Source organism: Numida meleagris, chromosome 1 (genome assembly GCF_002078875.1).
Source record: "Numida meleagris isolate 19003 breed g44 Domestic line chromosome 1, NumMel1.0, whole genome shotgun sequence".
NCBI classification, from domain to species: Eukaryota; Metazoa; Chordata; class Aves; order Galliformes; family Numididae; genus Numida; species Numida meleagris.
This window is the reverse complement of record NC_034409.1, coordinates 169,792,236-169,807,724: the sequence shown is the minus strand read 5'-3', so window position 1 is coordinate 169,807,724 and position 15,489 is coordinate 169,792,236. Positions and strand designations below refer to the sequence as shown.

The 15,489-nt window shown below is 38.3% G+C and overlaps 1 protein-coding gene across 2 annotated transcripts in view; it reads right to left on the bottom strand.

Annotated features, from left to right (window-relative positions):
• TRPC4 (transient receptor potential cation channel subfamily C member 4) overlaps nt 9,361–15,489 on the bottom strand; it is a 151,128-nt gene continuing 144,999 nt past the window's right edge. For both annotated transcript variants that reach the window (XM_021377366.1, XM_021377376.1), the window contains 2 exons: nt 14,778–14,867; nt 9,361–11,972 (listed from right to left, as the gene is read on the bottom strand). In XM_021377366.1, the coding sequence (XP_021233041.1) occupies nt 11,256–11,972; nt 14,778–14,867 (807 nt within the window). In that variant the 3' untranslated portion in view covers nt 9,361–11,255. The remainder of the gene's footprint in view (nt 11,973–14,777; nt 14,868–15,489) is intronic.

Below are 15,489 nucleotides of genomic sequence, written 5' to 3'. Positions count from 1 at the left end.
CTCCTCCTTCTTTGCATCTTCAGTTTTCCCTGGAGTAACCAAGGTGACTCAGTGCACAGAGGTTTTATTTCTAATTCTGAATGTAAAATAAGTTTAGGTACTAAACAAAGAGGTAGTAAACACTCTGCATGTTTTGTGATGGAAATGCCTAACTCTGTTTAATGATGTTGCACTGAAGTATTTAATTTTCAATTTTTCATCTAGTTAATAGGATCATACTGTGGTAAAGCAAGCATTAATTTCTCTGTAGCGATCATTTCAAGAACATCTATGAAAAGAGATGGTCTAAACATTAGTCAGCATGTCTGGATATTAAAAATACATGATTGTTCACTGCCTTGATCTCAAATCAAAAACACATCCTAAACAAGTCTAATTTACTGGAAAAACACAAAGGTCATGATTAACAAACAAAGCATGATTAAGAGCAGAAAATACACTACTAAAATACAAGATATTTCTGTTCCCATGTAAATCGTCTATTCCCAGGAAGTGGAAGGACAGAACATGTCTGAGAAAGAAGTGGAAAGTGAAAGCTTTGCTTCATAGCCGATAGACAAATTATGAAACCTAAATAAATAAAGAGTGTATAATTTCTTTTTTTTAATCATTTGCATTTTAAGTGGTTAAAAAAGAATAAAAATAACAGTTAATAGGTCCTCCTGCAAATGGTGGGAATGCTTTATATATTTTCATAATCACTTTCTCCTACCATTAACTGAAATAGTTCTGTCTGAAAGAATCAGTATGAAACTCAAGTAGGAAGGTATAAAACACAAATAGGCCCTGAGACAGCAATTAGAATGATGAAGTGTAATCCTAAGTCCTCATTGCTTATCATCATTAAAAACCAGATGGCCTTCTTGTGTGTGAGTAGGTGTTTTAGTCTGAATGTTTTAATAAAACCATACTGGAGGTAAATTTCAACTGCAGTTTCAGCTGGATGGAGTTTTCTTCACTCTCAACTTATGGTTTTAGAGTATTATTCATTATTCAATAGTGTCTGTTCAAAGCATTATTATCTAAAGTCAGGTAAAAAAAAGTCACAATAATATGAAAACCCCTTACACAAGTTAAAATTCGATTTAAGGTGGAAGAAAGGATTCTATGCACTACTTCAGGTGTCAGGGAATCCCATCTTGAACTGATTCTTAGGAACCTGCAGGCATGGGAAATGAGGTATCTTCCCATCAACTACAAGTGATTACTCAAAAATAACAGATTAACAAAAAAGTAATCTGAAAAACTTGGTAAAGAAAGAACGAGACGAACAGAGTTGTGTATACTGTTCATGCATGCCTCTTACTGATAGAACTGATTTTAAAGAACTGTTGACTGAATGATTTTGATTCCCAAAGCAAGTGTTGAGGACATGACTTAACATGCTGTATTTTCCTCATAAATTCTGTTCATTATGGTGTAGTCCCAGGCACATGGCATGGGAATTGCTGTGTAGTCCTCCTGTTTACACAATGCAGATCAGCCTTGCAGCAAACTGGAGCAAATGAATATGTATGTATTTCCAACAGGCAGCAACCTTTGTCTCTAGATGAATTCCCACCACATCTCTTATCTAACACAAATATATAGAGAGGAGTTATTCCATCTTCCTCAGAAATGCACCTGTCTCTAGGATTATCTCTGCTGTATAGGATAGTTACTCTAGACTGAAGTATTGGAACGTGAACTAAATAAACTATTCCAATTGTATTCCCTCCCCCCTCCTTTTTATATCAAACTGAGGAACCTAGGCCAGAGAGGAAAATTAACCAACATGAAGTCTGAAATGTTGCTCCTAAATTGAAGAGTGACTTTAACACAATCAGGAGAGAACATTGTGCTTTCTTTGACATTGATGACAGTGTTAGAGAAGACCAGTAAGCAAATCCCAGGTGAGATTTCAGATGTTGACTAATGAGAATACTTAAACGAGATTTGTCCTGGTTTCATCTGAGACAGTTAATTATCTTCATAGTGCTTGGTATGATGCTGTGTTTTAGATTTAGGATGAGAATAATGCTGATAACACATTGATGTTTTAATTGTTGCTGACCAGCACTTGCACAGAGTCAAGGATGTTTTGGCTTCTGGTGCTGCCCTGCCATCGAAGAACTGGGGGGGCACTAGGAGCTGGTGGGGGCAGAACCATGACGGCTGACCTAAACTGGCCAAAGAGATGTCCCATACCATGTTGTGTCACACTGAGCAATAAAACTGGGAAATGAAACTTGGCTGGGGAGGAGACCGCTGCCTAGGAAGTGGCTGGGCATTGGTCAGTGGGTGTTGAGAAATTGCAGTGTGCATCACTTGTTTTATATATTGTTATCTATTATTTTTCCCTTCCTTTACTGTCCCATTATACTGTCTTTTCTTAACTCACTAATTTTGCCTTTTTCCAGTTCTCTCCCCATCCCACTGCAGGCAGGTGAGCAAATGGCTCTGTGGGGCTGAGGTGTCTGCCAAGTTAAACCACAATATATTTTTAAAATTTTATATGGAAAATTAATTCCATAGGGAAATAATGATCTAATTCCATATAAAAACTTTTGCATTTTGCAATACAAGCATTTTCAGGTTTATGAGTTCATTCACTCAGTCTTTCATCACTTATTTACCCTGATTATCTTGTCTAAATCTTGGCTCAATATCATACATCTGGTTCTCTCTTCATCAGCTTCTGGGTGTGAGTGTGTGGGAATACGTCAGGTTTCAGAGTTTATTTGTGTTCAGAGGGAACAGAAAACAAACAGGCAAGCAAAGCAATAGCTCCCAGAATGAAGAGCTTAATGAATACACTTTTTCAGTATTCTTGTCACTGGGGAAATGGTGGCCAGCTATGGGTTTGAATGTGACTTTGGGTGGGCTTGTTTTAGAGAAGTCCATTACTTCAATACTGAAACATGGATCATTCTCTCTCTTATTCAGATTATGTTGTGTATGTGTATTTTGTGTATTGTTCTTCGGACACTGCTGTTAAATGATGATAGATTGTATTCAACAAGTGTCTCTCCCAAAAGCAAATTCTTAGTGCAGCCTCTCAAAATGAGCAGATAACATTTCTCTGCGGCTCAAATCCTGATGTTTCCTCTATGTGGGTCTGATTTGAGATCAAACCTATGTAATTCAAGGACTGTAACTGTACTTGGAAAACAGTCAGTGAGATTTATGTCTTGGGAAGTTACAATAATGTTAAAATAAAATCAGTGGAACCAGTCCTCAGATGAGATCTCCCTTAACAGTCTCTTGATTTGCAATCTCTGTTAATGAAATTCTCATTAACAACTGAATACAAATTCTATATCTTTTGCAGAGCAAAGTAAAGAAGAAACAAACCCCTTAATATTACTTAATGAATATGGATGGTACTGAGGATGCTCATAAAAAAAAGATAAGTCTAATTTCTTAAAGAATGTCTTCCTTTAAATTTTGTTTTTGCTGCTTAGTTCTTAAGTTAGAACTGGAGTCAGTTAAACTGAGTCACGGAGAAAGATTATTTCCATGCTGTGACGTCTGGATGTCAGTATTAATCTCTGTGTTATGCTTGAATGATATCTCTCAGTTTTACACGCAATTTATCTGAAGAAAACTGCTTCTAGTATTTTCTAGAAAACTATCCTCTCATCCTATGGACACAAGGTCCTATGTTATACTCCATAAGATGCAACATAAAATATTGCATTATTGGATCTTAACTGTCTACTTATAGAAACATACAGTGAAAACTGAAAGGGGTATATTTACTGGGGAAGTGACACATTCTCTATATAAACAAATCATTAAACTGGAAAGATTAGAGGGGAATAAAAGGACTTTATACCCTTTCTCCAAACGTGCATGAATACTTACTGGATTTAATTCATACTTGACACTCATAAAATGGTGTTTTGTGTATCGCCCTTCTTGTAAATTGCATATGGTATGCTATAACCACTAGTCATTAACCTGAATGAGTCATTCTGCAGTTATTATTCTCACTTTGCCACATTTTAGGAGCACTGTATTGTTAATTAAATTTATGAACGGTTAGGTAGTTCAGTGCTTTCAAATGTTGTTCAGATGTAAGAAAATCCTCAAATCTCTCAAGTCTAAAAAATCTAGTTGTTCTCTTTTTCTTTCTTTCCTTTCTTCCTTATTTATTGCTGTACGGGGCCTGCTTTACAGGGAGGTTGGACTCAATGATCTCTGGAGGTCCCTTCCAATCCCTACAATTCTGTGATTCTGTGATTCTTCCTTTCTTCCTTTCTCCCCTTTCTTCCTTTCTCCCCTTTCTTCCTTTCTCCCCTTTCTTCCTTTCTCCCTTTTCTTCCCTTCTCTCTTCCCTTCTCTCTTCCCTCCTCCCTTCCCTCCTCCCTTCCCTCCTCCCTTCCCTCCTCCCTTCCCTCTTCCCTTCTCTCTTCCCTTCTCTCTTTTCTCTCTCTTTCTCTCTCTCTTTCTCTCTCTCTTTCTCTCTCTGATATTCATTTTATCTAACATCAGCCATTGGAAAGCTAGATTTCCAGTCACAGGCAGCTATCTAAACTTCTGAAGAGTACAAAGGGGGAAAGAATCTCTCCCGAGGACCAGTAATCTGGCACTAAGGATGGTGTTTGAAATGGTAAAAATACATCAGCCTTTGAATGTACCAATTGCTTTCCACAGTAGAAGGATATTGAATAGCAAAGGGCTAAAGGCCAGACTGAAAAGACCACAGCAGTTCTGAACACTGGTACACTTCACGCTGTGCAGCACTAAGCTGTAAATATGTTAGTCAACTAAAGAGAGCAGAAAGCCTTAGCCTAAATGAGAACAGCGTATTTTCTTGAAAGCCTAAGAAAAACAGCGCTGAAGGGGGAAGAATGCTGTCAGAGGAACAAATATGAAGAAAAGCTGTAAAGTTAAAAGATTGTGATTGCTTAAAGGGTACAAATATAAACAGTCAAAACAATTCATGTGTACAAACATTTCAGAGCTATATTTAACAACAGAAAATTTGATTGATTTAGGCAGTTATGAGATGGAGAGACCTGTGATAAAGCTGAAATATATTGTATGATTTGGGCCTCCGAAAGTCCTATGTTCATGAAGGTGGAAGGCTGCAATTGTTTGTTTGTTTGTTTAATATAAAGAAGAACCATCTCTGTTGCATTCTTTTAAATTTGTATGAAAAAAAGGCAATTTCTAAGATACTAAATCAGAGGTTAGTGAACTTGTTTTGATGTAGTTCAATGGTTTTGATTCCTTTTTTTTTTTTTTTTATCTGGAGGGTTCAGGCTCAACCCCAACAATTTATTTTGGAACACATCCAACTACTTAACCACAAACTGTCTCAGAGGATCCCTAATCTGCTTCTTCTAAGTGTCTGCTTCTTCTAAGTGTCTCTCTTTCCACTCTGCTTCTAGAGTGTCTGTAGGGTTCAAAACTAAAGTTTTGAAGCTGTTTGAAAAGCTGTAGCATAGAGAGGTATGATTTTTAGTCTAAACATTAGAATACCTGTGTGGGAGGAAAAACTCTGAGTTCCTGCCCCAAGGACAACGTAGAGGTGTTATCAAATGATTGCTTGACATGAAAAACACAAAACATTTTGAGTAGGGATCTGAACTGAGGAGTTCTGCTTCTCAGGAAAAGGTATAAGAGTGCAAGAGTTACAAATAATTTTACTGGTAGCAGTTAATACCATTGCCATTATTAGTACTGATCTGTGTGTGTGTTTGCCCAACTAAAGCTGTAGGTTTCTTTTAATAGACTAAAATGAAGATGAGTTACATCACTGTCCGATTTGTATCTCTACATTCCCATAAAAAAAGATTTTATTTAATACAGATACTTTGATCTGGATGCAAAAATATCACTATCTTTAAGCATTACGATTCACTTCTTTTCTCTTTCATGCTACTTTTCTCGCTACTGTCCCTATGTTTCCTTTACTGACTACTTATGGATTTACTGATTACTTATGGATATTTAGAGAGGAAATGGGATGTCATAGCCTGCAGTTCACAAAGATATTGTAGAATCTGAGATAGGCATATAATCATTTCTTTATGTCTTTTGTCTACAATATATTTATGTGAGAATGTATTTGCAAAATTCTCCTCCTGAAAGATTCGTCCAAGGCTACTGTTAAGGAAGATACTCTTGTTTCAAACCTTCTGTTTAAGATCTTTAGGGAGCCCATATACTAGAATTGCTTTTTATACTGCTCAATAATTATAGCTACGAGAAAAATACATATAGTCCTGAAGACTGACTAGAGAGAATGGCCTCAAGTTGTGCCAGGGGAGATTCAGGTTGTACATTAGGAAATACCTCTTCGAAAGACAGTGGTCAGGTGCTGGAACCAACTGCCCAGGGAGGTGGTGGAGTCACCGTCCCTGGAGGTGAATGTTTAGATGTTTCACTGAGGGACATGGTTTAGTGGGAAATATTGGTGATAGGTGGACAGTTGGACTGGATGATCTTGGAGCTCTTTTCCAACCTTGGTGATTCTATGATTCTATGATTCTATTTATTCACAGAAGAATTCAGATCAAGAATGTTATTGTGGGATTTTTCATGAAATCTTAATCGATCAAATAAATAGATAGATAATTAGATCAGTGCTATGTGCAAGAGACTCATGTAAGCAGGATGCATGAGATATTTGGCACAGACTAGTCAAAACTGTAATGGCCTCAATCTGTGGACCAAGAAAACAATATTAAAACCAGCTGTAGAGCTATGGATCCTCCTTGGAAGGCATCTACCAGGCTTGATGCCTGTTTGACACAGAGGTAGCACAGTGGCCTGCATTTGGCTCACAGGGTCCTACAGTGTGAATCTTCTGATGCATACACATACACATGGCTTTCACTTCTGTAGTGCCCTCCATGATCATCCTGGTGGCATGGAGAAACATGCATCAAGTTGCACCAGGGGAGGTTCAGATTGGATATTAGGAAAAATTTCTTCAGTGAGGCATCTTCTTTTGTGAAACACTGGAACAAGCTGCTCAGCCAGGGAAGTGATGGAGTCACCATCCCTTCAGGTATTCAAGAAACGTGTAGATGTGGCACTTGGGAACATGGGTTAGTGGATGTGGTTGGAATGGGTTGATGGTCGGACTAGGTGATCTTAGTGACCTATTCCAACCTTAATGATTCTATGATTCTATGATTCTATGCAGATGGAAGTAGCTTTTGCACTGTCCTTCTGAAGGCATGGTGTGCAGTCAGGTTTCATCCACACCAAATGAAGTATGAATTTTAGAAATGTTTTCTGAACATTCTGAACAGCCTAATTTTGATACAAATCCACTTTGAATTTAAACAGTTTTCTAATTCACTGAAAGATTCTATGACTTCAAGCTATATTTCAAAAGATTTTTTTTTTTTTTTTGGAGTTTTCATCCTTTTGTGTGTGTGTGTGTATGTGTATGTTCCTCCTATATTGATGCTAATGGCGGCTACAGACAGAGACAGGTATTTTCAAAACTCTTCACTTAACTCAAGAAGAAAGCATTCTTTGTTTTGTAAAGCTTAATAATGTCTCTGCTACAGCATTTTGGATGTTGCTTTGTGCACCTCCAAATCTTTCTTGGTACAAATATCTTCCGGGAAACATTCAGTAAGGAGAGGTGTTGTTTTTTTTTTTTGTTTTGTTTTGTTTTTTTTTGTCTGTTTGCAAAGTAAAACAAACAAACAAACAAAAAAAAACCCAAAAAAACAAAACAACACTGCCATTTCAAATTTGGACATGTTTCAGGCTCTTATCTAGTTTCACAGAATGAGGTGCATTTTTGTGACTAAATTTAAACAGAACTCAGCAGATAAGAATCATAAAAATAGAGCAGATGTTGATTCAAGGTATACTTTATTTGATAGACCTTAATATTTGGTTGTAAAAGAAAGAAAGAAAGAAAGAAAGAAAAAAGCCTACTTTTTGCTACACAATGCAATATCATGGCTCTATGCTGAGCATCCTGCCCATCCTGTGCTGATAACTTCTTAGGAAAAACTATATCATTTTACAGTGCCTATTGGAAATAGGTGGACATTTGCCTGAACCAGTACAGCTGTTCCTTTGCAAATCCTGGGCTTAAGCATGTCCCTATTCATTACAAGGGAGTTGGACTAGATGAGCTTTACAGGTCCCTTCCAACTCAAACAATTCTATTATTCTATCATTCTATCTGTTCTCTCTTTGCTGCTCTGTCTTATATCTACTCCAAGACTTAAATGAGCTCCCAGCATAGTGAGGCCCCAGCCCACGGCTGATATTTCACATTAACTGTTCTGTGTTTCTGCTCTGTTGGGAAGTTCACACACACAGGAAGAAAAAATATTTTATGCCATTGAAGGAGTCTATTAAGATGGCAGGATAACATGTAAAGAAAGCTCTTAGACCTGTGGAGTTTGCCTTGTTCTGATAATGATACTGGTGGGATTATAAATACCCCATTCAGGCATATCTTGGCTGGAATGAAAACAGTGTTAGGAATGTGTTGGGACCTCTTTGGAGAAAGGACTGCTCATTTGTTCTGAATTTGTCTAGTGAGAGGATAGTGTGGTTGAGATTCTGAGGTGTTAGAAACCATGCTAAGTAATGAGAAAGGGAAACGCTTTCAAGCCTCTGTCTACTGAGAGCAAGTAATTCTTAACGACAGAAAAGAGCACAAAGTGTAGTCCCACTTTAGCAACTCATATATTTAAATTCTGCCATGATTGTAGTAAAATTGCAGATGCCAGTTTATATCATTGCACTCTAACTATGTATCTCTACATTCTCTACATTCCCACTGGGAGAAATCTCCTGTACTGAGATCCTGCTATACTTTTTTTTTTTTTTTTAACTCTTATAGTCACCATTATTTGTTGTTAACAAAGAACCAGTGCATTTTTTATGTTTTATGATGGAAATCATTTACAATGAGACCTATGCTATGGTTTCCCTTGGCAGTGCCATGTTATTTGTCAATGGTGACAAAAGATCAGAGCTTGTCATGGATACCCTTCTCTGTGTTGTCCTGGACTGCAAAAGATCGGCCAACCAGCTGAGTCAATCATCCCATCTTAAATGGGCAGTATGACAAGGTGCCAGAGCAGAAAATAGAAAGGAGGCAAAGTTTCTAATTGGAAATCAACCCAGTATCTCTGCATAGCTGCATCTCTAGAGTGGCAAGCTTGCATCATCCCAAATGACAGTGCTGGCCTTTATAAAATATGTTGTGAATGTTTTATGAAATCTGTGATGGAGAAAAACTGTTAACTGGGGTATAGAGAAGTTTATAACAGAAGTCACATGTGACACATTGACTTTACGTCATTCTTAGAACAAATGTTACAGTAGAAAAAAGAACTCTCTAAAGAGTTGACCTAGTAAAAATGATATGAAGTTATTCCATCATTATTATTATTATTTATTTCTTGTAATAATTCAGGTGCTTTCCAAACAGAAAAGCTGCTGGCCCTGCCCCGAGGAGCTCACAATCTAAAGGTGGACAAAGGGAGAGATGAGGAGAAGGGATCCACAGAGCAGTCAAGACGCCAAGATGGAAATCAGTCATAACTTAGTAATCTAATGTGGTGAGAACACAGTGTTGCAAAGCTATACAACCCTTTTCCCCACTACTTTTCCATTTTGGCTCAGTGAATTCAATCCTAGGTGCCATGGCACAGGTGCATGTACAGGAAGGAAGTTCTCAGTATGTGAGCTCATAGAGAGTAGCATGGTAAAGCAGAGCAGAAAAACTCAACCAAACATATATTAGGGAAAGGATTTTCCAAACTCAGTTCAGTACAAGGACAGTTTATGTCCAGAATGGTATGGCTTTAGGTCATCTCCTACAAGGTGGTAGTTAACAAGTCATGGATTCAATTTGTTTTGTTGTCATTTTCGGTATGTTTTATATTTCTAGGGATATAGGATGTAAGTATACTCTATGCACCTTCAGGTTTCTTACCAAGGGCTAAAATGATCTACAAAATCTGTTGAAGTAGGGACAGGGATTTTAAGAATGAAATGACCACAGTGATGTGGTGTATTCATGTCTCCATGGAAGAAGGATGGTGTTGGAAGCTCAAGGGTGCTCCTTCTTAGGTCAGTTGTAAATTTAAGTTTTTAATAATGTAGGACACCAGTCACCAATTAAAAAGCAACAGACTGTTTAATTTTAAAAATACGTTTTTGACTAAGACAAGAAGTCACTTATCAATTAAGAAAAATACTATTAGGTTTTCTTTATACATTTAAATGTTTAAGTAATTTTATAAAACCTCCAACCGGGTTCCCCCAGACTCTGAAGTGGTCAAAGAAACTTTCTTCAGGTTTGCTTTTAAAAGCTTCTCAGCAAATTGCCATATTTTCCAAAGTACTCAGGGGATCGCTGTATGCTTGTTTATTCCTGATGTATCTCTCTCTTAGCAAATACAAGTGTATTGTGAAGGCAAAAGCTAATAAGCAGCTGAACATTAAAGTGCATAGGTTGTCCACATTTGGAAAAATAAACGGTTGAAGAAGCAGTAGCTGTTGTGATTACGGATTCCTGGGGAGTAATCCGTCATCAAATTTTAGCAAGCCACAAATATTTCTTTTGCTCTAAGATACATTTTTACAATCTTCGAATCCTGTGAAATGTATTTCTAACAGCAGCATCAGGAAGGTAATAACTCTCTTGCTGAGTGGGAGAAGCTGTAATTAAATAATCAAATAGACTGATTATTCATAATTTACAGGTATTCATATTCCTTCAATAAATAAAAGAATATACTTTCTATTTTGTTTCTTTATAGATTTTGAAGCAAATCAAGTTTCTTGCAGTTTAAATAAATGATTCTAATAGCTTGACATGACATATGTTGACAGGAACCACTTATGATTATTATGTTGCCCAGAATTTTTAAGAACCTACAAAGTTAAATAAAGGCTTACAAGTCTCTTAAGCTACTTTTTATTTGCATAGAAAAATATTTATCATAGGAGTCAACTATCATATGAGAGAAATTGCTTTTGTTGTAATTGAAAAAGATAGCTAAAAAGTTTCTGTGGGTTATTGCAACAGTACAAGAATACAAGATGCTTCCATTTATTAAAAAATGTAAAACAAATTGTGAAAGCTAAAGCAGGCTACAAAACAGAAGATCCCTTTATTATCTTTCTCTTGATTACTGTGTTACAAGATCATGTGCCACAGTTAAGTACTATAAAGTGTAGTTCTGCGTTTGCTAATATGTTCTTAAAACATTCCCCCCAAAAGCACTATGCAAAATATATATGTTTGTAAATGCTTCTTCTTGTAAGCATCACAACCTGGTTATCACATAGTCACCCTGCTCAATGGTTTCCTGTTTCCCATCACAGTCAGTGCTAATGTCTGATTCCTTGTCCGTCTGATCCTGTGGTGTGGCTGGTTCTGAGTTCTGTAACTCCATTTTCTCTGTTTCTAAAGCACAAATACTCCCTTCATCCTGTGAATCCAAAGTGTTGCCGTTATTTTGCAACTCAGCTATCATGCACTTTTCATCAGGACTTTGGGTGTTCAATTCACAGTTCATGGTCAGTACTCCCTCTTCCAGTTCATCATTTTTCTCACATTGTTCTTCTGCCTGTTGACGGGAAACTTCTTCAGAAACAGTGTATATTTTATTTGTACTCTGCTCCACAGAGTTTGTTTTTGATCGTCTGTGAAATAACCCAAAATTTTTTATGTCTGTTACAAAATTCACCCGTTTTTGTTTATCCTTAATGGACTCTGACACCAACATCGCTGAGCCATTGCTTACGTTGTGTGCTTCAGAGGCAATAGTGGCTGATCGTGGGTGAATCATTGTTGTAATATCAAAAAGGCTGAATGCCTTTTTCTTTCCTTTCTTGTTTCCTTCACTCTCACTCTTTTCTTCAGTTTCTGACAGAGAGGCGGCATCTGTGTTCATTTTTGGATTCTGCAAATTAGAAAGCTTGCTTCCTTTTAGCAAACCCAGGACTTCAAAACGGAAGCTGGAAATATCTTGCTTTAACTCCTAAAAATGAAGAAGAAAGATCAGAGGATTAGCTCAGAAAGAAAGATCAGAGGATGAAAGCTAATGTGACTTTTTCTCTTATGTTAAAAAATAAAAAAATAAAAAGCATATGTTATGGATCTATTATGAGCTTCATCATCTGGATGATACCTGAGACCTTTAAGTACTTAGCAGTCTCTGCCTAATAGATCTTCCAAGCGAGGCAAAAAAGTGATCAGCAATTTTATCAGGGGAATCTTCAGAGAAAATGTATTTATAGAAATCAGATTTAGGAAATGTATTTAGAATTTAGAATGAATTTAGAATGTATTTAGAAATCACTGACAGTAGTGGAGGAAGGAGCAAGGACAACTTAAAGACCTGCAGTGTATAGAATCATAGAATCATAGAATTAGCTAGGTTGGAAAAGACCTACAAGATCATCCAGTCCAACCATCCACCTACCACCAATAACCCCACTAAACCATGTCTCTCAATACAACATCTAAACGTTTTTTGAACACCTCCAAGGACAGTGACTCAACCACCTCCCTGGGCAGCCCATTCCAAATCTTATTATTTGCTGGACAGTGTTATCCCAACACTATAATTGCATTTTGAACAGATGTTAACACCATCCCCAATACACACACAGGATGGGCATACATAATCATGGAGCAGCTTAGAGTGGAAGGGGTTTCTGGAGATATCTGGCCTAACTCCTGCTCAAGCAGGGACACCCTGAGCAGGATGGCCAGGACCATGTCCAGGCAGCTCTGTCACCTACACAGTAGAAAATTTCTTCTTGATGTTTAGACAGAAGCTCTTTGTTTTCCAGTTTGTGCCCACTGCTTCTTGTCCTGGCATTGGATGCCACTGTCAGAGCCTGGCTCCATACTTTTGGCACTCTCGCTTCAGGTATTTGTGGACACTGAGATCCCCCTGAGCCTCCTCTTCTCCAGGTTGATCAGTCCCAGCTCTCTCAGCCTCTCCTAATAGAAGAGGTGCTCCAGGCCCTGATCATCTTGGTGGTTCTCCACTTGACTCTCTCCAGTATGTCTAAGTCTCTCTTGTACGTAGTTCTGGGGGTCTAGAACTGGACACAGCACTCCAGGAATGGCCTCACAAACACTGAATAGGGGGGAAGGATCAGCTTCCTTGTCCTGCTGGTCATACTTTGCCTAATGCAGCCAAAAAGACACCATTAGCCTTCCTAAGGCTAGGTAGCAAGGTCACATTGCTAGCTGGTGTTCTACTTGGTGTACACAAAGACCCCCCAGACCCTTTTCTACAGAGCCACTTTCTGGCTGTGTGCCCCTGGTGTGGATTGTAACCTGGGGCTGTTCTTCCCCAGGAGGAGGATTCTGCACTTCTCCTTGTGGAACTCCATTAGCTTCCTATCAGCCAACTCTCCAGCCTGTCCAGATTCCTCTGGATGGCTTTCTGGTGAATCAGTCATTCCCTCTAATTTTGTCTTATCCATGAATTTACTGAGAGTGCATCCAGACTGTTAAGAAAGATGTTAAACAGGACTGGACCCAGTACTGACCCCTGGGGTACTCTGTTCATTACCAGTCTCCAACTAGCTTCTGCACAACTGACTACCTGCCCTCTTGGTCCATCTGTTCAGCTGGTTTTTAATCCACCACACTGTCTGCTCATCCAGCCCATAGTTCAACAGCTTGTCTATGAGGATCTTATGGGAGACACATGTTTGCAAGCTTCCCTGTGAGTGAATACATGAACTGCAGGCAAGACTTTGGGCATTTCTCCTCAATGTTTGGTAGCTGGCAGCCAAGAAAAGAGCTAATCACTGCAGGCTGCTTCCTGCCAGTGCAATCTCTGACCCCTGTCCCCTAAAGGCCTGTCTTAGGAGAAGACATCTTGCCTTTACAAGGTTTCTCTCTCTCTTCATTTTCTGTATAAGAATATGAGAGCAACTAGCTCACTCTCTGTCTGTATTTTCTGAGTGCCAAAGCTGAGGCAGATGAATATCATTTTGGATATTTGAAGGTTGAGGCACTAATAGTAACAAAATGTTTAATGCTAGAAATGCACAGTTATGTAAAAGTTGTGGTGCATATGGCCCTCTTCACTTAGTCTGTGTCAGATTAAACAGATTTTAGTATTTTACTTCTTACTTAAGAGTTCGATCTATTAAGCCATACGTGTTCTGCATACAAAAATGCAAGAGCACTCTATTGCACTTAATCTGTATTTCCTGGGGTGAAACTATTTGCATCACCTTGACAGGATGAGGGGGAATGGCCTCAAGTTGCGCCAGGGGAGATTCAGGCTGGACGTTAGGAAATACTACTTTTCCAAAAGAGTGGTCAGAGGCTGGAATGGGCTGCCCAGGGTGGTGGTGGAGTCACCGACCCTGGAGGTGTTCAAGGAACGTTTAGACATTTTGCTGAGAGACATTGTTTAGTGGGGTTATTGGTGGAAGGTGGATGGTTGGACTGGATGATCTTGTAGGTCTTTTCCAACCTAGCTAATTCTATGATTCTATGATTCTATGATCTTATGTTAGCAAATATTTTTTTACATACACTCACTTCCACTTTGGTGTTCCCTTAATTCTCCCCTCTATTCCCCCCATAATTCAAACTAGATGACAAAAGTGATTATTTCTCCAGCAAACAAGGACAGTTGCTGTAGTCCTATGCAATACTGTCATCTGTGCGCGGTCCATCAGCACACAGGCACTGCTCTATGGAGGAAGATGTGTGCTATTGTACAGATGAGGAGTGTGAAAAACATGCTTCACAGTCTTCTAACATCTTACTAAAATATCTATGAAGATATAATTAAAAACATACATACCTTAAAATTTTCTTCTGTCAGTCCTTCCTCAGTTTTGGCATCTCTAATCATTGCTGCAACGTATCTCTTAACCAGATTTCTCATAACCTCCTAAAAATGTAAAACATTGTGTTAGTTTTCTGGGTAACAGTTACTAAATCTACACTCGCTGGGTCTGCTCAACTTTTTGTGTTTTAGAAACATGACAAAAAATGTACAAACCTCAGATATGATTTTTTTTTTATCTGTTTTTCAGCGATATTAAATATCCTAAGAGTGGCTGCATTGGGTTTGAACAATTGCATGCCTCATGCTGGTAACCTGCTCTCTGACAGTGAGCAGTTGCTGATACCTCATGAGCAGTGCAAGTCTCGTGCAGTTATGTGATGTTATTTCCAGTTGTACTCTTCCAAGCCACCTGCAGTCTGAGATTCAGGGACCTTGTGAATCAGAAATGCTAGCTTTAGGTTTAATGACCTGTGACACTTTTTCCCTATGTGTTCTGAACTCATTTAAACTTTCAGCATCCAGAAATTCTCTGCTGATGAATTTCAAGGCAGAACCAATGTAAAACTCCTTGTGGGGAGTTTTTTTTAAAATCTGCTCTCTGATAGTTTCCAGCATTTCTCTCTACTTCTAAGAATTCTAAAATTGTTTAGTTTGGAAGAAATGTTTGGAGGAATCCTGATCCATATCCCTGACTCCAAGTACAGCTACCTCTGCAGTTGTATCA